This window comes from Carassius auratus, chromosome 8 (genome assembly GCF_003368295.1).
Source record: "Carassius auratus strain Wakin chromosome 8, ASM336829v1, whole genome shotgun sequence".
In the NCBI taxonomy this organism is placed as follows: domain Eukaryota; kingdom Metazoa; phylum Chordata; class Actinopteri; order Cypriniformes; family Cyprinidae; genus Carassius; species Carassius auratus.
The window spans coordinates 25,428,178-25,451,569 of record NC_039250.1 but is presented as its reverse complement, the minus strand read 5'-3'; the positions used below and the strand labels follow the sequence as shown (position 1 = coordinate 25,451,569).

At 42.0% G+C, this 23,392-nt stretch overlaps 1 protein-coding gene across 1 annotated transcript in view; it reads left to right on the top strand.

The window, feature by feature from the left end:
- The window catches only part of LOC113107784 (serine/threonine-protein kinase WNK1-like), an 84,821-nt gene that overhangs the window by 24,314 nt on the left and 37,115 nt on the right, over nt 1-23,392 (top strand). The window contains exons 3-18 of the mRNA XM_026270496.1: nt 2,407-2,579; nt 5,385-5,605; nt 5,836-5,993; nt 7,667-7,755; nt 9,665-9,884; nt 12,445-12,682; nt 13,260-13,366; nt 13,695-14,330; nt 15,230-15,784; nt 17,596-17,688; nt 17,855-18,256; nt 18,586-18,978; nt 19,712-19,761; nt 19,853-20,012; nt 21,565-21,681; nt 22,159-22,329. Coding sequence (XP_026126281.1) covers nt 2,407-2,579; nt 5,385-5,605; nt 5,836-5,993; nt 7,667-7,755; nt 9,665-9,884; nt 12,445-12,682; nt 13,260-13,366; nt 13,695-14,330; nt 15,230-15,784; nt 17,596-17,688; nt 17,855-18,256; nt 18,586-18,978; nt 19,712-19,761; nt 19,853-20,012; nt 21,565-21,681; nt 22,159-22,329 — 3,783 coding nt within the window. The remainder of the gene's footprint in view (nt 1-2,406; nt 2,580-5,384; nt 5,606-5,835; nt 5,994-7,666; nt 7,756-9,664; nt 9,885-12,444; nt 12,683-13,259; nt 13,367-13,694; nt 14,331-15,229; nt 15,785-17,595; nt 17,689-17,854; nt 18,257-18,585; nt 18,979-19,711; nt 19,762-19,852; nt 20,013-21,564; nt 21,682-22,158; nt 22,330-23,392) is intronic.

The following is a 23,392-nucleotide window of genomic DNA, read 5'->3' as shown; positions in this document are numbered from 1 at the left end:
TGACCAACAGACCTCAACATGTTAGGTCAAGAAACACCTGCTGCACCACCATCACACTCAACACCGGTGTACCAAAGGGCTGTGTGCTGAGCCCATTCCTCCACCCCATTACACCTACGACTGCAAGCGTGTGCATGGATCCAACTCCATCATTAAGTTTGCAGATGACACCACAGTGATTGGACTTGTCAGAGACAACTATAAGACTGCCTACAGGGAAGAGGTACAGCACCTGGCCACATGATGCGCTGACAATAACCTGCTCCTTAAAACCAGCAAGACAAAGGAGCTCATTGTGGACTTCAGGAAGAAGAAAGGAAGCATGCATGACCCCATCCACATTAACGGGATGGTTGTTTAACATGTCTGCAGCTTCAAGTTTCTGGGATCCACCATCTCAGAGGACCGGTCCTGGACGACTAAGACCTCCAGCCTGGTGAAGAAGGCTCACCAGTGCCTCTTCTTCCTTAGGACACTAAAGAAGAACCAGCTGTCTTCAGCCATTCTGGTGAACTTCTACCGGTGTGCGATCGAGAGCATTCTTAAGGACTCCTCTCATCCTGACCACAGACTGTTTAACCTTTTTCCCTCGAGGAGGTGCTTCAGGAGCCTTCGAGCAAGGACCAGCAGATTCAAGAACAGCTTTTTCCCTACAGCTGTCTCCTTACTGAACTCTGCCCTCTGACACCCCCCAACACCCCCCACACCACACACACAGACTCCTCACCCCTTCTCATCACTATACCTGATTTATTTACAAACAAGCAAAAAACTGTAAACTTGTTATTACTTGCACTACTGTCTGTTCATACAGAATACTGAGTAATCCATTTGCACACTGATATATTTTCTATGCACTTTACTGTCCATTGCACTAGTGTAAATGATGTTCATATGTTCATAGTTTCTGCCTATAGTGTTCATACACCTTTTACATAATCCATCTGTATAGTATGTTCATAGTACACCTATCTGTATATATCTGTAAATTATGTCCATAATACTGCCTTATTTGTATATGTATTGTACACTTATAACATATTGTAGACCTTGTTTATTCTGTACTTACTGCTTATTGCACTTCTGGTTAGATGCTAACTGCATTCCGTTGCCATGTACCTTATGTGCAATGACAATAAAGTTGATTCTAATCTAATCTAACAGTGGAAACTATTCCTGTATTTTTTTATAATTTTAGCAAGGGGCAACATGTATATTGAAAATAGCAGAGGACCTAGGACAGATCCTTGTGGCACTCCATATTTTACTGGCTGAAATTGAGATGACTCACCATTTAAATAAAGTGTTAGCGATTGGACAGGTAGCATAGTACATAATATTATGTGATAAAGTAATCCTCATGAATACAACGCGATGTCTGATTTTCACATCTCCCTTCATTATCTTCTAATGTGACCATGCCCCCGCGTTGAACGCTCTATTCAGATTCTAATGTTTCACTGAAACACACGGCTTGAATACACCACACAACAGAAGAAAATGTTTTTTTTTTTTTTTTTACTGTTTACTTCACATTGAGAGGAATAAGACATAATTCACCCCAAGAAGATGCGCTGTGGATAACCTCAGGATTTGAGATTTGGATTTCCTCAGAAAAAATTTTTGTGTTATTCGAATGAGTTTATTGCCTTTGATTTTCAATTTTGAGATTTTAATATTCTCTCTCTCTCTCTGTTATTTATTTATTTTTTTACACCTGGCATCCTCTGTGAAACGATTCAAATTCGCGCTTGAATATGAATTGCCCATGAGTGAACGTCAACATTTAACTGACCTACAACAACAGCACATCAACTTAGAAAACTATGTAGTGTGGAAAACTACAGTAGTGTGGTTTAATGTAATGTTTGAGATGTGTGTTGGTGGTCCTCCACTGTGAGAACGAGGTGATGTAGTTGCTGGAGCAGAGATCCATGTAGGGACAGACTGAAGCGCTGCATAATGCATGAGGATGCTGGAGCTGCGGAAGCCTCTCTTACACAAGTGTCTTTCCTTGTGCACATTCATCAGGGCCTAAAAACAACACCCTACATGCATTTGACTTCTCTAATGAGGCACATCTGTGAGTGAAACAAGATATAAATGTTATGTGAGGAATTGAGCGAGTGGTGAAAAATGTCACTGTATGATTATATGTTGATGCAGGATGCTGGAGGTATAGAAAAGAGACACTCAATATAGAAGGGCTTTATGAGTTTAGGAGCTAAAGGTCTACCTGTTCCTCAATGCAGCAACACTGAGCTGATTTATTCAGTGCCATTTATATCAAGTTTATAATTATCCTGAATAAGTGGTTTTCATTTGAGCTTTTCTCGTTCCGTAAAGCAGATGATTGGAGTGTGATTGGTTGTTTTAATTGGGTGTGTGTGTGTGTGTGTGTTTCAGGACCGTAAGCTGATGAAGGTGGAGAGGCAGCGCTTTAAAGAGGAGGCTGAGATGTTGAAGGGTCTCCAGCACCCAAACATCGTGCGCTTCTATGACTTCTGGGAGTCTCCGCTGAAGGGGAAGAAGTGCATTGTGCTGGTGACAGAGCTCATGACGTCAGGCACGCTCAAAACGTGAGGAGTGCTCTGTTGAACGTCCCAAGTGGACACATGACGTAAAACTTTTAAAAAACATCATTTGGTCAAGGTCATATGAAAAAGAATGCCCAAAATTGTTAAGTCACATTAGTTTTCTGTCTGAGAAAGTGAGGTCAACATTATGCCAGCTTCAGGACAGTAGTCAAAACAATAGAGTAGACAATAACTTGAGGGGACACACTCAGAGATGTATAAAGTACTAGAGACCCAGACTTGAGTAAAAGTACAAGTGCTCTATCAAAAAAGTGACTTGAGTAGAAGTAGAAGTGCTCTTTAAGCACCACACTTAAGTAGAAGTACTAAAGTATTCAACATTTTTTGTACTTAAGTATTGCAAGTAGTCTATTTTAAAATTTACTACTCAAGTACTGAAAGTAAAAGTAGAAGTATTGTGTTATGTAGCTATTAAAGAAAGTAGTCAAAAGTTTGGACATATTGTTTTTACTATTTCAAATGATTAACCTAAAGGACAATCACAATTCCTTTGACTGTAACTTCTGGTAAACAAAAAACGGTTACTAGGGTTAGTTAGCCCAATTTGCAAAATTATGTCATTAATAACTTACCCTCATGTTGTTTCAAACCCATAAGACATCAGAGGGTCATTTAGAATTTTTTGAAGCATCGAAAATACATTTTGGTCCAAAAATAGCAAAAACTACGACTTTATTCAGCATTGTCTTCTCTTCCGTGTCTGTTGTAAGACAGTTAAAAACAAAGCAGTTTGTGATATCTGGTTCGCGAACGAATCATTCGATGTAACCGGATCTTTTTGAAACAGTCCACCAAATCGAACTGAATCGTTTTAAACGGTTTGCGTCTCCAATACGCATTAATCCACAGATGAATTAAGCTGTTAACTTGTTTAATGTGTCTGACACTCCCTCTGAGTTAAAACAAACCAATATCCCGGAGTAATTCATTGACTCAAACAGTACACTGACTGAACTGATGTGAAGAGAGAACTGAAGATGAACACCGAGCCGAGCCAGATAATGACTCGTTCACGAGTCAAGAACCGTTTCTGTCAGACGCGTCCGATTCGTGAACCGAGGAGCTGATGATACTGCGCATGTGTGATTCAGCGTGAAGCAAACCGACACACAGAGCGTCTGAACTGAACTGATTCTTTTGGTGATTGATTCTGAACTGATTCTGTGTTAATGTTATGAGCCCAGGTGCAGTCAACGCCAATGACGCCATTGCATCGAGCGCAAAAGAATCGGTTAACTGTTTTCTTCAACTGGTTTATTGAATCGAACTGTCAGAAAGAACTAACGTTACTGATCATCCGAAAAATGATGCAACCGGTTCTTGATTCGTGAACGAGTCATTATCTGGCTCGGCTCGGTGTTCATTTCTCTCTTCACAGCAGTTCAGTCAGCACCAGGGGGCAAGGAACTCGACCGGAAGTTGAAGTCGGGTGGGGGCTGCCATCTTTTAGCAGAACTTCACTTGCGTTAATATTCCCATTGACTCGAATAACTTTACATCTGAGGCGTTTAAAGACTCTGTTTGTCCATTATTTATTTCTAAAGATACACGACAATGTATAAAGGGCTCCATTACCTTCTATGTTACATTATGGCCCCATATAAACCATTTTTGTAAAAAAATAGGATAACGATTGCGTCATAACCACTCGGCTCTCTGTCGCATTACCGTACAGACAGGAGGAGAAGCTCGCAGGCAATTAACTTAATATGGCGTACTGGCGTTACATTTTAAAATACTATACAAATTAATTAATCAGAATACTTACTCCTGCTCACTCACGACAAAGATCTCCCTGCTCAAGCTCGCCGTCTCTGCAAGATTAACGATGGCAGTTTTCACGCACAGCTACTAGAAGATTTACATCTGTCAGACAGGTTGCTGACGTCGTCAAGCTTCATTTGAGTCTGCGCCTCAGAAACAGAAGTGCTAAAAAACGCTAAAAATGGGCTTCACTTGTCTCAATTGAGTTCCAATGGGGTCGCTGTGTCCATTTCTTTTACTGTCTATGGTCAGCACGCGCAGTCTTTTTAATCGCTTGTTTCGCTCAATGATGTGCCAGCTTCATCAAACCAGCCATCTACAGTTCTGGCAGTGGTTTGTAATGGAATGATTCATAACATTTTTGTAATCGTAACGAGTAACGATGCAGCACATAAAAAAAATATCAGAGTAAAAGTATTAAACTCAGCGAAAATATGTACCGAAGTAAAAGTGGAAGTAGGAGAAAAAGAAATACTCTAGTAAAGTACAGATACCGCCTTTTAGTACTTAAGTACAGTAGTGAAGTAGTTCTACTTCGTTACTATACATCTCTGGACACACTTAATATGTGTATTATTATTATTATTATTATTATTAAATGGAATGTAATAACTGAATAAATCTTTACATTAAAGAGAATATACTCAGCAGTGTGAGCAAATGACAAAAAACTCTATAGTAAATTGAAAAATTGAGATTTTGGTAGTTTAAAATGTTTTAAAAGGATTGCTTTTTTTAATCAAATTTTCAAATGCGTAACTCCTCACACACTTGATAGAGTGTGTGAACCCTACTGACTATTTACCGCCTTTGGGGTGCTTTTATGGTGGTCTGATTAATTGTCAGTATGTGTAAGAGTTGAGATATGTAAGTCTTTCCAAAAAAGAAAAAGTCAAATGATTTTGTAATGACATGAGGCTGAGTATGTGGTTTTTGGGTAAATCACAGCTTTCCTTTGAGAGCGAGAGTTCTTGAGTTGCCACTGTTAGACACATCATTCTGATTGTGTTTTGTTTTCTCCAGGTATCTGAAGCGCTTCAAGGTGATGAAACCCAAAGTGTTGCGCAGCTGGTGTCGTCAGATCCTCAAAGGCCTGCACTTCCTGCACACACGCACTCCTCCCATCATCCACCGGGACCTGAAGTGTGACAACATCTTCATCACGGGACCCACGGGCAGCGTGAAGATTGGGGACCTGGGTCTGGCCACGCTCAAAAGAGCCTCCTTCGCCAAGAGTGTGATCGGTCAGACAGCGCTCCACTCATATACAGCTTTTGTGTTCTTTCAGCTACCAATGAGTGTAGTACCATTTCACAGATGAAAAAACATCTTATAGATTCAAAGACCACCTTCAGTGTTTTGTCATTAATTTGAGATTAAGCTAAACTGAGCCCCATTAAAGCATAATGTGTGTTTCTCTGGGGATCAGAACATCACTACATGCCTTTATTTGTTTGTGTGGTCATATCCTCAGGTACGCCGGAGTTCATGGCCCCAGAGATGTATGAGGAGCACTACGATGAGTCGGTGGATGTCTATGCGTTTGGCATGTGCATGCTGGAGATGGCCACGTCTGAATACCCATATTCAGAGTGCCAGAACGCCGCTCAGATCTATCGCAAGGTCACCAGCGTAAGTCACACCGCACTTAAACACTTCCTCGTGTTCGTACTGCAGTGATCATTTCATTTCAGGAAGCAGCTGTCATTGTCTGTCCTTGAGATCTGTTTATGAAGATTCACTCAGCATGTTCCTGCATGTTCATAGAGCACAAACAAGGAAATAGAAAGCATGAAAAGTCAGCATATTATTCCCTTGAATTGGAGTTTCTCCAGAAACATGACTTTTTACACAGAAAACGATGAGCAACTGCATTAATACCAGTTTGGAGCGTTATGTTTTAACATTTCTGGAATTGACCCTTTGCAAAGACCCGCCCCCTTAGTTACTGTTGCTATGTCCACTCTCATGTTCTCACGCAGTGAAACAAAGAAGACACTGACAACATGCCAACAGACAAGACAGAGCAGGTTACTTTAGGCATGAAATGAAGACTCAGCTTTCAAATTTTGTCATTTTGTATGAAATTCAAACAATGAATAGTGTTTCATGGCCCTTTAATGTGTGATGACAGATCGCTGTAGTGCGTGAACTGATCGTCTCTTCCTCTTTACTAGTTATAACACCAAATAAACATGAATGAACATCAGTAGGAATCTTGTTTCAACCACAGAAAGACATCAGAACACACCATTTTTCAAGTTGAGGTCCATCGCTGTTCATCTGTCTGGATTGGTTGTCGGATAAAATGGAAAATTATGCTTTTTTTATTCACTTTCTTTAATATTAAAGGAATTGTTCACTAAAAATGAATATCTGCTGAAAATGTGTTAACCTCAGTTAATGGGTGCCGTCAGAATGAGAGTCAAGTCAAGTAGCCTTTAATTATATAGCAGTTGAAACAAAATACATTGCGTCAAAGCACTGAACAACATTCATTAGGAAAACAGTGTGTCAATAATGCAGAATGATAGTTAAAGGCAGGTCATCATTGAATTCAGTGATGTCATCTCTGTTCAGTTGAAATAGTGTCTGTTTTTATTTGCAATCAAGTCAATGATATCGCTGTAGATGAAGTGACCCCAACTAAGCAAGCCAGAGGCGACAGCGGCAAGGAACCAAAACTCTGTGATTTATCTTAAAGTATTAAAAGTGTTGGGTTAATAGGTCTAATGAAACCGTGTGTTGTGTAGAGAGGGCTGATGGGTATTGATTTCAGTAGCTAACTCGATCAGTGTTTCTCTGGGAATGAAGATCAATGATTTTTTCAGTGCCACTGCAGCACAGAACGACAGAAAAGGAAAGATGGAGAAAGTCAGTGTTTTTTTTGTTTTTTGTTGGGTTGTTCTCTGTGATGAGTGGGGCGGGGCCGAGGGACGTGGAACGAGGAGTGAGGCCGGGTGTGCGCCGGTTCCCGCCTCCTTCTTCCCGATGATTAGGAAGTTGTATTATCATTACATTCTCTTTCTCTATCCACTGAAAATCACTAAACTGATATGAGAATCACTACGGCTAAGTCATTGAGTCAGTAATCTGGTTGTAACAATGTGTGTATGAATCAGCGTTCAGCTCACTGACACACATGTCTAACTGCAGCAATGTTTGAGCTCACTGGAGAGAACGATTACCAGTGAACAACAAAGTCAGTCTTTGGTCCGTTCCTCACAAACAACCTAAAATTGACCTAAATGTGCTGGTCCTCTTGAGCTACTGCAGCTTAATCTCTCTCTCTCTCTCTTTCTCAGGGGGTGAAGCCTGCCAGTTATAATAAGGTGATGGATCCTGAGGTGAAAGAGATCATTGGCGAGTGTATTTGTCAGAATAAGGAGGAGCGGTGAGTACTGAGAGCTGCTGAATGTCCATGAGCCCAGAACAGTACAGACAGAGATGGACCAGAGCTGCCCTGCTCAAACAATATTTTCTAATAAAATCCAATTTATATCATACACATTGAGGTCAGCTCAGCAGAGCCGTTTGGGTGCTTTGGTGCCATAAAAAGTCTCACATGGTACAAGAAAGACTTAATTATGATTTCGAGAGGTCTTAAATTTGGGAAGAGAAACACCAGAACTGCGATACGGCTGAATGTGAAGATGTAACTTCAAAAGGCTGTGATTCCATTGAATAAATATGAGCACTGCTGCTTCCTGTACTACTGTAACTGGGGAAAACGCTGTATTTCTGCCGTTCCAACAGCACCTCCTGCTGGCAGATGTGTCCCAGCTGTCCATTTTCACCTATACAAGTGAACAACACTGAACATCTGCAGTTAAAGAGGGGCGTTCAAGTGATGTCACTGCCTCTCTTCATCTGACTGGCTAGAGGAGGAGCTGTCATGAAACAGCAAGCGAAGGGAAAAACAGCATAAGCATACAAAACATAAAAATATGATCAGAAAATGTCTGAGAACAAAAAAATATGACCAAGGAAAACATGATTTTGTGCGCAAGTCAAGCAGTTTAGCATTAATATTTCATTTTTTAGCAATATGGTTTTAACCGTGTTTAAAGTTTTGATTCATACCTCTTTTTTTTTTTATATATATGTAAAAACAAAATATTTACACTTACTATTTTTCAATCCATGACCATTGTTTGCTATTCTGAAAACATTGCTTTCATTTTTAAATCTTGTGCAATATCTTTCTACTTGCGTTTTTAAATTTTGTTTTCACTCAATAAAATGCAATCACACTTACATCGTCATCGCATCTCGTATGCCATTGATAAAGCTGCCTCCTTAATGCACACTTAAAATTTGAATGCAATATTTTTGCATTCAAATGTGGATTTTTATTTTAAATTTGACAAATATTTTAAATTCCAATTTTTTTGACAGCCCTATTGGGCACGCGGTGGTGCTGTGTGTCCTGGCGCAATTAGAGGAAAACAACAACAATAAAACCCATTACAAACAAAGCATTTGTTGCATCTAGTGGGGACATAATTACTGATTATAATGACTTGTACTGTCTTTTTATGCATTGCGTTGCGTAAAACCATGTCTGCATTTGTGATCGGAGAAGCAACAAACAACAAGCTCTACTCTACTTTGCTCAAAACTCGTGTTTGAATCGTCAATGCAAATGTTTTAAATATAAAAAACGTGCTTACAGGCTGTGAGTCAGAAGCACCAGTCTGTCCTTGCAAAGTTGTTGTTGCCCCACTTAGACACTATAGACAACAGACACCGGCATTGTTGGCTAATCTCACAGGCTACTCTCTTTCTTTGCAAGAACATTTGGGCAGTGTTATGCAAATCTTCCCACACAGTGATGTAGACATGTGGGGGTGTGATAGAACGAGCCATTTTAGGAGAATATCTCTTTGGATTTGAGACTTTAGTTTTTGCAACTTTACAGATCTTCATTATTCACCAAGAGCTTGTAACACTCCAAAGAGAAAGGAGAAATTTAAACTGCATCCTATGACCCCTTTAACTTCTGAATCTGCAGGTCATTACCAATCCCGCTTGGTGTAATTCTATGCATTTTTATTTCAAATGCAATGGTTCATGTTTATTGCTAGAAAATAAATCACACAAGTCTTTGAAAGGGCTTGAACTGTAATCACATCCTAAAAGGGCTCATAATATACAGTAGTTTGAGTTTCTGAGGTTGTTGATCAGCATTTCCTGAAGGTTACACGCCAATGGCCTTTTGCTGAATAAGAAAGAAAATGATTTTCATTGTACTTTGTGCCCTCTTTCGTCCAGTAACCGCTCCACCAACCCTCTTCCCACAGTTACTCCATCAAGGACTTGCTGAATCACGCGTTCTTCGCGGAGGACACCGGCGTGAGGGTGGAGCTGGCGGAGGAGGATGACGGCTTGAAGATGTGCATTGCGCTAAAGCTGTGGGTGGAGGACCCCCGCCGGCTGAAGGGCAAGTACAGGGACACAGGAGCCATCGAGTTCAGCTTCGACCTGGAGAAGGAGGTCCCTGAGGCCGTGGCACAGGAGATGGTGCGTGTCCCAGTCATCTGTCCACCGTAATGACATCAAAGAGAAATCATTGCATTTCGGTCAGGTAGCACATGTGTGGACAACTTAAATCTGAATCCAGCTTCCAGTTTAAAAATAACCATGTAAATGCAGTAAACAAGATTTATCTGTGTTATGTGAGCACCACAAAAATGTGGTGTGTTTCATGGCCCATGAAGTCTGTTGTCTTCCTGTTTCAGTGGTATCTTATCTTAAAAAGCAAACACATAAAATATTGTCCAGGCCTGGTCCTCTCTCGTCCTTCACTATAGTCGCTCCAGTTTTATATCCTTCCATCTCCTACGTGGGACTCGATACTGGCGGTGGGGCGCAGGTGCAGCTCATCTCCAATCACTACACCTGGCCTCACTCCTCGTTCCCACGGCTCTCGGCCCCGCCCCACTCGCCACATACCCCCATCGCCCCTCGCAGGCCGGGGGGTACCCTCAAGACTGCACTCTACTCCCCCCCCCATCCTCCGGGGGGGACCGCTCACGGGGACCTGCGGGAACCTGTGGGTAGGACAGACGAGGCGAGAGAAAAGGAGATGGAAGGAGGAGCGACAGGGACGAGAGAGGGGAGAGAGGAAAAAAAAAAATCCGGTTCCCAGACGCACTGCTGCCCGGCCCTCCACCAGCTGGGTGATCTCCTCCGCGGTGCCCGGCGGTGGCACTGGACGGCCCTCGGCGGACGGCACGACACTCCTCCGCCACCCGATGGACGGCGACGGCTCGTCCGATTTTGGGCAGCGGCAGGAGTCCCCCGTTCCCTGCCTCTCCGGATTCCATCACGGAGGCGGCAGGCTCCGGCCCCCTGGCGTACGGCGCCGACTCCTCCGCTCCCTCACGGACGGCAGCCGCCCCTCCATATCGTGGGTGGTCGGCAGCGAGCTCGCCCGTCCCCGGCAACTCGCTCCAGCCCACCGCCTCGAGCGTCCATGGCGGCACATACCTCGCCTGCTCGAGGGCACCGCGGATTCACCACAGCGGCGAGGGATCTTCAGCAGCGCGTCCCTCCTTCTCCCGGGCTTCGGCACCACTGTAACGATAAAAACTTCCTATTCATCGGGAAGAAGGAGGTGGGAACCAGCGCACAATCAAAACATAATTTTAATATTCAAAATAAACAAAACAGCGCGTCAGCCCCTCACGGACGACTGGTGCGCACAAATAAATAGCAAACACATAAAATATTGTCCAGGCCTGGTCCTCTCTCGTCCTTCACTATAGTCGCTCCAGTTTTATATCCTTCCATCTCCTACGTGGGACTCGATACTGGCGGTGGGGCGCAGGTGCAGCTCATCTCCAATCACTACACCTGGCCTCACTCCTCGTTCCCACGCCTCTCGGCCCCGCCCCACTCGCCACACAGGTTATGTAATCGGAGCGTTTTAATGTATTGGACTGTTTGCTAAAGGGAAAATGAGTCAATATCTGTAATGTTCGCAGCAATCAGTATAAATAGCAACGGTTTTCTTGTTTCGTCTGTCAGCCGTTTGTTCACTAGACAGATAATGATCTTACCGTTTTGCCATTCTACACAAAAACCTTTACGGATGAATCTCCCTAAAGCACAAAATGATTGGTAGCACTGTTGACAGTTATCCTCTGTAATGTGAGAATGTCTGCAAAGTGTTGTGCATCCATAGGTTTATTTTTTATTTTTTTATTATGTATTAAAATTAGTGCTGGGCAAGTTAACGTGTTATTATCTGTAAATAACTGAACCTCGCTCTGGCCCTCCTCTTCCAACCGAGCCAGGGACTGCTGAACGAAGCGATCACACTAGTCAGACAAACCAGGCTTTGGGGTTAAGATTGTGTGGTGTGAGCACACCCTAATTATTCTCCCGCACCCCACACACACACGAGTCTCTACCCGCACATCAAGTGTTGTCCTGCACCACACTCCGCTGCGATGGGTGCCGCGATCCTGCAGGTCTCTGATAGGAACATGTTATGATCAAGGCAAACACTTTAAACAAATAAGATGCTTTTTTACAGCAATATTCCTTTTACATAGTAGCAGTTCAAATATTTCTTATTTGTGCAAGAAACCAAATGTTCTTGCACTTTTGTTCATATAGCAGTACTTTTAAATGAAAAAAGTGCACAATACACTACTTTTGAATGCATTATTGGCTTTGTGCATAACAATGTGAATAAATTAAATTAATCACTGACAATCATGCAATTAATTGTGATTTAAAAAATATATTATCGTTGCCCAGCACGAATTAACATAAAATAATAACATGTAGTGCAGCGAAAATGTAATACAATATAATATAATATAGAAAAATATATGCATTAGAGACAGCACATCAAAAGCAACCATGATTTTGTTATTTTTCTTTGTAGTTGTTCTTGTTGTCGTTAGTCATATCTGGTTGTATGTTTCTTCTGTGTGTGCACAGTGCGTCTAGTTTAAGCTTTCCTCCAAAGACAGTTATCATTTTACTTCTGTGATCACATTCCTCAGGCTTCTTTCTGTCTGCTCTTAAAATGTGTGTTCACGCCAGCCCCCTCTTTTCCTTCCATCAGGTGGAGTCTGGTTTCTTCCATGAGAGCGATGCAAAGATAGTGGGCAAGTCTCTGCGTGACCGAGTGGCTCTGATCAAGTGGCGGAGGGAGAGGACGGTGCCCAGGGCCTCACAGGCCGCGCTGGGTGGGACGCTACCCATCCTCTGTGAACCGCCTGGTCTGCTGGAGCCTGAAGAGCCGGAGGTGGATCAGCGTGTCCACGTGTGCCCGCTCAGTGCCAGGACCACCTCCACCACATGTAAGTGTGCGTGTGTGAAGGTTTGGGGTTAAACACAGCTTCAACTCTATGGAGAGCATCTTCCACGTGATGCTGTTTACCAAAGAATACAACACAAAGGGTTTAAAATAAACACTGAATCTTTGTTAACGTCCACATAATCACAGCAGTACACTATTGCATTCGTTTAATGCATATTATTCTGATTTCTGACGGATCGTGGGAACTGAAGGCTGAAGGAATGATGCTGAAAACTCTGCCTCGATCACAGGAATAAATTACAGTTTACAATATAATGACATAGAAAGCTCTATTCACTCATCATTTTCATCAGATAAATGCAGCCTTGGTTAGAAAGAAACTACTTTTAAAAAACAGTAAACAAAATCAAACCTACCTTTTGAAAAGGTAAAAAATATTCAAATATCAGACTGTTGTTAAAATATAGTGACAGACTCCCTTACAAATAGTTTGCATAACAATCTCCAGTGGTTTCACTCATTTTGTTACGATGTAAACTAAGAGACGAGTGATGCTGTCGTATGTCTTGGTTGTGTTGGGTGCAGAATACTCCTAGTACATGTTTGTGTCTCTTTAGCTGACAGTGGCATCGGTTCACCAGTGTACTCGGACCCCCGCTGCAGAGGTCTACACAGTGTCATGTACCAGTCACTACAGGAATCTGTCTCCACGGCAACCCAGGAGGTCGGTACCACTTCCATCACTGTGAAGTGTGCGTACTAAACCATTCTTGTACTTGCATAGAGCAGAATCTTTTGAACAGCTGTCTCTTTTTAAAAGTGGGATTTCTGCACCTGGGAAAAAGACATGGCAATTAAAATCCTAAACACTTATTGACATTTTTTATATTAAATATAGTGTATTGTACACATACACGCACATTTCAGCCTATGAAAAAATTTACAAATCTAGTTTGTTGTGTCTTTATTTGTTAAGTGTTTTTAGCTCTGTGCTACAGGTCCTTGTTTCCCATTTCATGATAATAGTTCAAGAGAACTGGCTTTTCTTCCAGGGTGCACGTCGTGAAAGCTCTTCTGTAAATGAGTTAATCAGAAGTCCCGAGTGTCTCCATTTCCTTCTCCGACCCATGAGTCCTTCCTCCATTCAAATACCACAAAACCAATCAGAGATGACAGAAGATGCACACGGAAGTTACTGCTCCGGAAATTTGCTGTGTGCTCCTTGGCCTGTTACGACTCGTTGCTATAGTGACACATCAGTTGGGCCATCCTCTGAGACGACAGGGGAGGAGTCTGCCTCCAGGTCAACACAGAGGCGTCGGCTTTCTTTAAGCCCCACCCCTCACCAGCCGCCGTCCCCATGTCAGGCCTGCCCATCGGTATTCCTGCTTGGGACATGTGCAGATGGAAGACATTCACCCTATTCTTCATTTATGCTTCCTCACACCCCTGATGTCCACAAGAGCTTCTTCAGTGAGACCTCTGACCTCTCCCAGCTTAACAAATCTCTGGAGAGCATCACAGGCCACAAACATCAGCCTGCTCCTTCCTTCCTCAGAGCCCTGCCGATGAAGTCCGAAAGAGGGCAGTACCGGTCTGCCCGCAGCCACAGTGATGAGGGCCATGCCGTGGAGCCGCCTCATGATGACCTGACATCCCGTCGCAGAGCCAGTTTTTGTGCTGGCGTGGTAGGTTGCTCTGCCCTGGACATGTTGTCACCCTGGCGCTTGAAGAGGAAATGCTCTGGATTCCTCCAGCCTTTGCAGTGGTTCTGTTGCTGCTGTAGGACTCTTCTCTTCTCCTCTACTCTTCCTCTCAGCCGCTGTAACCGTACTTACCTGTCCCTTCTGCTATTCTCTAACAGAGGAGATCACAACAATCCACTCTCTCCCTGAAACCTTCCCATTAACCATGCTTACGATATGCCTGATGTCATTCTGCTAAACTTCTTTATTAGTCTTTGGTTGTGTGTGGTCTGCATGGCTCTGTTACTCACTAAAGCAGCTGTCAGCGTGTAGCATTTTATTCGTACACAAAAATCCAGCATACTAGCCTTTGGGCCAGATTTAACAACAGCTTGCGGCAACACAAACCCACGTTTGGCTTTAAAAAATGTCTGTCAGGATTTACTAAAGATATGTGCTGAAAAATAAGAAATGATATGGACAAAGCTATTTTTGCATATGCATTTATAGGAGTTTCCCTTTCAGACACAAAGGGAGTACAGTATTCATGCAAGGCCATTTAGTAAGGTTTCCAGTAGTCAATATTTGCACTATCAATGCCCCCAAAAAGCATGTCTTAACCCATTTTGTGTCTGTGTTGATAGTAGATTACCTGCAGCTGATTATCATCAGCTTTATTTGTTTGTAACATTATTCTAGATTGTGTAGACTGGCCATTATGAAGATGAACTGTGTCCTTTAATTTGACAGTAGATCAAGCACCAAACCTTCCACTCCCATCAGTGCTTTTATGGGATTGTAGTCTAAGGCGAGTTTGACCTGTTTATTACATCTGGCCTATAGTTTGTGTTATGGAACGGAAGTGTGTGTGGTTTCTCATTAGTTTGTTTGCTCTTCTGCAGTCTTCTGTTCTGAGAGTCCAAAGCCAGGCTGCACCGGCCGCAGCTCAGCACATGCAGATGTTCACTCCTGCCTCCCCAGAGATCCCCGCGCAGGCCACCGGACAGATTCTGTCCACTCTCCAGCCACTGGCACTTCTGCAGGGCGTCTCGACTGCACCACAAACAGTGAATCCAGAGCAGCTCATGTCTACAAATCAGACAGCGGAGTCGAATGTGCAGGCCCATGTGCACCGACCTGTAGCATTGCATCAGCCTGCCTCCGTGCCACAGACTGCCACGCGTCCGAGCCACCATCTTGCCACAGCAGAGCTAGCCAATGCACAGACACTTCCACCCATGCAGCAAACTGAACTCAGTCTCCCATCTAAAACAGAAGCAGCTCTGCTTGCAGATCAGAGTTTTCAGAGCGGAGCATCTCAAACACCCGTGTTACAACATTTGCAGCAACCATCTGTGAGTGCCACAACAGATGGGCAACACAGCGACTTCTCAAATGTGCAGCAAACTGCTCCTTTGCATTTGAGCCAGTCAGGCCCTGCACCACCTGTCCCACAGGTATGCTTGTTGTATGTATCTCAACTTTTATGTGAACCCTGCATGCAATTCCCAGCTGTTTGAAAACTGCCGCTCAATACCACCTTCAGATGTGAAACAAATATCATCATATCTTATATCTTGAACAAGTAGCAAACTGAATGGGATCAGTGTGTAAGAATCAAGTTTCAATGATGGAGAACATTTTGTTTTTACTATTCTGTAATTGTAAGACCAGATCATTTCTACCCAAAGGCTACTCACAGTTCATAGACTCTGACGCCTTTTTTTTTTTTTTTTTGCCTGTGGGAATGATTTAATTTAGTAATTTACATTTAGTCATTTTGCAGATGTTTTTATCAAAAGCGGCTAACTATTGGGGGATACATAAAGCAATTCTTCTTAAAGAGACAACAGACACAGGAACTGCTCGTAATAACAAGTTTTAGACATTGTTCAAATAAGTACAAGAAAGAGAAGGAATTTATAAAGTGATTTTTTTTAAACAATGAAGCCAAATAGTTTTGAAACAGATGAGTTTTCAGTTGTTTCTTGAAAATTGTCAGGGATTCAGCTTTGCGGATCGGGTGGTAAGATCATTCCACCAGCCAGGAATAGTGAACGAGAATTCTCTGAAAAGTGATTTTGAGCCTCTATAGTGAGAGGAAGTACTGGGGTGATGAGTCTGTGGCTGTTCTGTATGCAGGCATCAGTGTCTTGAACTTGATGCAAGCCACAAACCAGTAGCCAGTGCAATGAGATAAAGAGAGGTGTAACATGGGCTCTTTTGGGCTTGTTGAATTACATTCTGAATTATTTGTAGACGTTTGATTGTGCTTGATGGAAGTCCAGCCAGAAGAGCATTGCAGTAGTCCAGCCTAGAAATGACAAGGGCCTGGATAAGAAGTTGTGAAGCAAGCTCCGTTAGAAAAGGCCTGATCTTTCTGATGTTGTGCAATGTAAACCTGCAAGATCGAACAGTCTTTGCAATGTGGTCTGTGAAGGTTAGCTGCCCATCAAAGGTTACACAAAGATTTCTGACCAAAGTTTATGGGGTAATTGTAGAAGAGCCTAGCTGAATGGAGAAATCATACTGTAGTTTAGGAGTGGCAGGGAAGACAAGAAGTTCAGTCTTTGCCAGGTTGAGCTGTGTGTGATATTATTTCATCCATGCCGAGATGTCTGCCAGGCCTGAGATCTGTGCAGCTACCTTTGGATCATCTGGTTGAAATGAAAGATAGAGCTGTGTGTCATCAGGATAGCTATGTTAGGAGAATCTATGTGCTGTTTGATGGGACCCAGTGATGTAGTGTATATGGAGAAGAGGAGGGGTCCAAGAACGGATCCCTGAGGAACCCCAGTGACCAGTTGATGTGATACCAGTTTAGGATATTGTGATGTGTACGTTGCCACAAGAAAACTTGGGACTATTAAGGCATCTAAGGGAGTTCAGAAACTGTTCTTACTGATATAGAGAACATTTAATGACTAACTTGTAATACTAGTCTAAGTTTTTGGAACTGACAGGGCTGTCCAATCCTGTTCCTGGAGATCTACCTTCCTACAGAATTCATCTGTGATAAAGTTTCCTGAAGATCTTAACGAGCTGGTTCATGTGTGTTTAGTTTGTCCAGAGTTGGAGCTGAACTTTGCAGGAAGATAGATCTCCAGGAGCAGGGCTAGACACCCTACTTTAGACTAACAGTGACCAGACAAGAACAAGACTGAAGAGTGGCCTACATCTGCAACCTTCTGTGTTTTCTTGCATCCTCTTGTTTTTCTCATTTTTATTTATCTTTTTCTATCCTGTTAACTCTCCATTGAGATAACAGCTGATGGACAGCTGGCAGCAAGTAGGTCAGTCCACCTCCAGTCTGTTGACACAAACCATTCCACCTTCACAGGCACCAGCTTACCTCACACAGGTACACCATTCTTCCGGCTCTTCTGCTTGATTTGTGTAAAATTGTGTAAACAGTGCACTGTATAAAGGACATTTGACTGGCCAAAGCTAGCATGCATTTAGTTCTTCTGATTGTGATGGTGGTTAATTAATCTCATGCTACAATGCACTTTTGTCTCCTCCTACAGTATCCTTCTCTTAACACAGCTCAGTCATTTAGGAGCCCTCTTCCTGGATGTGACTCACAACCTGCCTGCTTTCTCCCTGTGCAGTCATCCCTCAGTCTGCCTGTCCCGACACACCCCGACATCTGGCCAGTGTCATGTTCGCAGATAGAGAGCTCTGCGTTAACCCAGTACCCCCACCGGTCCTCCACCTCCCCTATACCCACTCAATGTCCCGCTCCAGTTCCCACAATGCACCAGTATCAGCAGGCTTACTCTGTTGCTCAGCAGCCCGCTGTAAACTCCATGGAAACTCTCTCCCAACATTCCCACAGTCAGGCCACACCCACAGTGCTCCACCCCTCTATAAACCCTGCCTCTATGTGTGTCAGAGTCCCTCCCACTAAACAAGCTCCGCCCACCCAGGTAGGATATATCAGTGCCTTAAAAGGATGGTTCACAAAAAAAATTTAACTCTGTAATCATTTGTGACATTATTTGTATTTCTTTCCAAACACATTAATGAAACATATTCCTCCTGGCACACTGCATTTAGTCTACTGAACATAATATGCATTCATATATCCATTTTTTAATCACAATATAAATATTTACTCCCATACTAATTTCAGTATTAATATTCAAATTCAAATATTGTGAGTGTTTACCCAAATATCATAGTTTCCAATTTTGACTATAGATTTGAAATTGTTTGAACTTGAACTGTTCATGTATTTTGAAAAATCTTTTTTCAGGGAACCTTGACCAGCCCGCACCAAACTGTTCATGTGGACCAGAACTGTTCCAGTATATCTGATCACTACCGTGTCTCTCAGATGATGACACACTTGACTCCAGCTCCTGCCCAGAGCTCCCACAGCAACCATGATGTACCTCAGCCTCCCACAGTACAGCAGCTCTCGCCCTTCAGACCTGTCCTCAACACATTCAGCTCTGCTGTTCCCGTGGACCAAAACCAGCCTCTTCAGCATGTCAGCCAAGCATCTTTACCCACAATCCCTCATGCAGGAGTCAGTGCCAGCCTGAGTCAGCAGAAGCAGCTGGGCAGTGGAAGTGTTCCTCCAGCACAGCATCAGCAGCACAGCACCAGAGGATGTGGAGGAACCTCCACTGGAATATTCACGGAGGTGAAACTCTTCACTTCAGTATCTATACAGTGACAACATCAATAGGAATATAGGCTCTGTATTATAGAGATATATCATTTTGGATAAAGTCAAAGACAGCAACTCATTCTGCATCTTAGTGGAAAAGGTAATCCCGTAATACAATGACAAGCTTCACTATTAGTGATGTGTACAGTACAAGCAGCGGCCACGTCAGTTAAGTATTGTTGTCGTTTACAATCATGCAATCATAAGTGTCATTATGTAACCAGAGAATATTTTTCTTACCTCTGATGCTCTCATGCACCCAGATCTGGCAGCAGAAATGCTTAAATATTTACTTATTTTCTTATTGGCTTGTTTTTACCAAAGTCAACATGGACAAACAAACTGTATTTGCATTGTAATAAATTTGAATTACAGCCATAAATTTGATTTGCATCATCAGTCTTTACAGCTATAAACTATTTTGATACTGCGTTGCCTGTATTCTTTATGTTAATAAAACTGTATTCTTTAACTTTATGTTAAATATTCTGTTTAACATAAAGTTGCAGTAATGCATAGATTTGCGTGGGGTGTGCCAGGGCATAGCATAGATTATAAATATATATATATATATATTTTATTTTTGGTTTAGTCTAATTAATGGACTATTTTACTTTTACTTTTTGTGTGTGTGTATTTTTGTCTTTATATTTAGCCTAGCATCATGTGTCATAGCCATTGAATTCATTGCCTTCTGGCACTTTAGGTTCATGTTCTTGATAAACAGACAGCACCAGATGGATCCATTCATGACAGGTATGTTTCCCTGTTTATAGATCAGTGCCATATTCTCTTTTTCATCTTGCCTCATTCATGCAGTAGTGATTGAGTCTTTGCTTTTTTACAGTATAAACACAGATGCCACGTGCAGTAAAGAGATGAGCGAGGGGAACGAGGCTTCCAGCAGGGCTCGCAGTGAATCACGAGTGCGAAAACTCAATCGCACACTATCCCGCACACGCTCCCGCCAAGACAAGATTAACAGACCTAAACTCACCATGATCAAAGTGAGTCTGAATCTCACGGTCAAACAGATGCAAAATGTCCAAACATGATGTTAAAGGGATAGTTCATCCAAAAATTGTAAGTACCCCATGATTTGCTCACCCTAAATCCGTCTTAGGTCTATATGACAAAATCTCGTCCTCCATCCACTCCCATTATAAAGCTTGAAATAGCCCTAACCCTAACTCTGATTGGATGCATCTGAAAGAAGAAAGTCATGTACACCTAGGAAGCCTTGAGGGTGAGGGAATCCTAGGCTAATTTTCTTTTTTTGGGTGAGCTATCACTTTAAGATGCTAGCTGTCAAAAAATAAAGTGATTTGTGAAGTTTATAATTGTTTGAGTGTTTCATGGGTTAAGGCTCAGACCTGATATCTGGTATTGCGTTTCATCGGACCAAGATGGCTTCAATGATGATGGCGGCCTCTGGTGTGCTCCGAGATGTTTTTGTGTTTTTGTTAGTTTGTCCTGTCTTTAGTTATAATCTTGCAATTCGTTTCACCAGAGAAACGAATTGCACTCACTCTGCTTCTCTGTGTTTCACGGAAACCTGGCTAAATGACACCATACTGGGCAGCACATTAAATCTGAAGAATTTCCAGTCTTTCAGAGCGGATCATGATGCAGAATCAATTGGGAAATTGCACGGTAGTGGGACATGCTTTTACATCATTGAAAGTTGGTGGGTGTACAGATGTAACAGTGTTAAAGAAGATGTGCTGTCCCGATCTAGAAGCCCTCTTCTATTACTGCAACCTATTCTATTTGCCATAGAAGTTTTGCTCATTCATTCTAGTTTACATTCCTCCACAAGCGCACGTGAGCTCAGTTTTACATTATAAACATACCTGCTAATAAAGCTCATTCTGATTCTGACAGACACAGAACAACAACACCCACACTGTTTTAATCATTCTTGGGGACTTTAATAAAGCAAATATCTCCCGTGAACTGGCAAAATACAGTTTTTTGAAGCTGCTTCCAACAAGATGAGTTCACAAAGAGACTGTAACATCTTATATCGGTTTATGTGAAGATATGTGTATTCCTACCAAGTCTCATCTAACTTACAACAACGAAAAACTGTGGTTCACTGCAAAACTCCGTCAGGCCAAAGATGCTCACAGGAAGGGGGACAATGTCTTGTATAAACATCTAAACATCTAAAGACCCCTCTGTCAAGCTCCTGAAGTTTGCAGACAACACCACACTCAACACACAGACTTAGTCTACACTTCAAATTTGCGCATAATATACCTGTACATACAAAACTGTCTATTGTAATATACCTGCACAAACAATTGTCAATTTGTGTATTGTTATTCCTTATTTACTATTTTATTAATTTATTTATTTTATCTGTGTGTTTTTTTTCTGTCACTGTCATCCTGTTGCACTATGGAAGCTTTGTCATGAAAACAAATTCCTTGTATGTGTAAACATAGCTGGCAATAAAGCTCATTCTGATTCATATTGTAAATAGGGAGATAGTAATATTAATTAATTCATTTTCTAGAAGTTCCTGTTGTTATATTATCTGTGACTGTGTTACAGGTGTGTGACAAAGGAGACAAGATGGTGGAGTGCCAGCTGGAGACTCATAATCATAAGATGGTGACATTCAGATTTGACCTTGATGGAGATGCTCCGGAGGAGATTACCACATATATGGTGAGATCATCACCTCTACTTCCTCTCTCCCGCCCCATATGCACTTCTCTTCTTCAAACAAACAATTAGAAGTGATGTGTTTCAAACTCCTGGGCTAAAGTTTGAGGTTGCCGTTTTTCTTTTGTAAACGCGGTGGGATTTGGAGTAGAAATGGACCAAAACACTACAGTAATGGTATAACCAGGTATTATTGCATGTTTAATCACATAAATTAAGTGCTCTTCATTTAATAAAAAAAACTACTTAAACAGTGAAACTGAAATGATTGCCTCTAAATTTTCTTGTCTTTTCTCATCACAAATGTGGTCAATTCTGTGGATAGTTGCTTTACATCAATTGCATTTCTTGACGTGTGAAATGTTCACGTTCGGTGTTCCTTTAATATAACTGAATATTATCTGGGCATACTGTATCTGCTTGAGCTGGTTTTCTTAATGAGAGAAACAGATGACTGTGCTCTTGTTTCTGTTCCTCCAGGTTGACAATGAGTTTATTCTGTTGCTGGAGAGGGAGATGTTCATCGAGCAGCTGAAGGAGATCATGGATAAAGCAGAGAACATTCTGAACGAGGACGGTGAGGGCGAGAAGGTGTCTGTCCAGAACTCACTGCTCCGTCAGATGCTCGTCGCAGCAGACTCCAGCCCACAGGTCAGGCCCTGGATGGCAGATGATAGTGCTTTCTTAATACAAACTCAATTTAGACATTTTATTATCTGATTATCTACTACTTTTTATTATAATAATAATAATTATTATTATTCTTAGACTCAATTTCTGAAAACTCCTCTTCCTAGATCTATCTATCTATCTATCCTAGAAACATGCTAATCATGTTAGGAACATACTAACAAAATGCTAGTAGCATGCTATTAAAGTGATGTGACATATAGCCAAGTATGGTGACCCATACTCAGAATCCATGCTCTGCATTTAACCCATCCAAAGTGCACACACACAGCAGTGAACACACACACACACACACACACACACACACACACGGGGCAGTGGGGAGCCATTTATGCTGCGCCACACGGGGAGCAGTTGGGGGTTCGGTGCTTTGCTCAAGGACACATCAGTCGTGGTATTGCTGGTCGAGACTCAAACCCAGATTCTTAGGGTTAGAAGTCAAACTCTTTAACCACTAGGCCACGACTTCCCCAAATGCTAATCATGCTAGAGACATGCTAGTAACTTGCTAATCATGCCAACAACATGCCAGTAGCATGCTAAACATGTTAACAACATGCTAATAACAATTTAATCATGCTAGAAATAAATGCTAGTGACATTTTAATCAATTGCTTATAATGCTAGTGACATGTCATTTGTTAATCATGCTAGCAACATGCTAGTCATTTGCTACTCATGCTAACGACATGTTAGTTACTTGCTAATCATGCTAGCGACATGCTAGCAACACCCTTTCAGGCTAGACTTTCTCAATCCAACTTTTTTTGTCTAGTTATATGATAATGTGTAAACAGATTATTATCTCCCATATGGTGAATGACACCCAACTTAATATATGACATTTACCATCTGAATCTAATCATGTCAACAAATGAATCAGCCAGCTGTTTATTGTTTATTAAAGGAGTCATATGATGTGAATAATTTTAAAATAAAATTTTCCTTGCCGTTTGGAATGTTAAAAGCTCTTGGTGAATAAAGAAGATCTGTAAAGTTCTAAAGACTAAAGTTTTAAATTCAA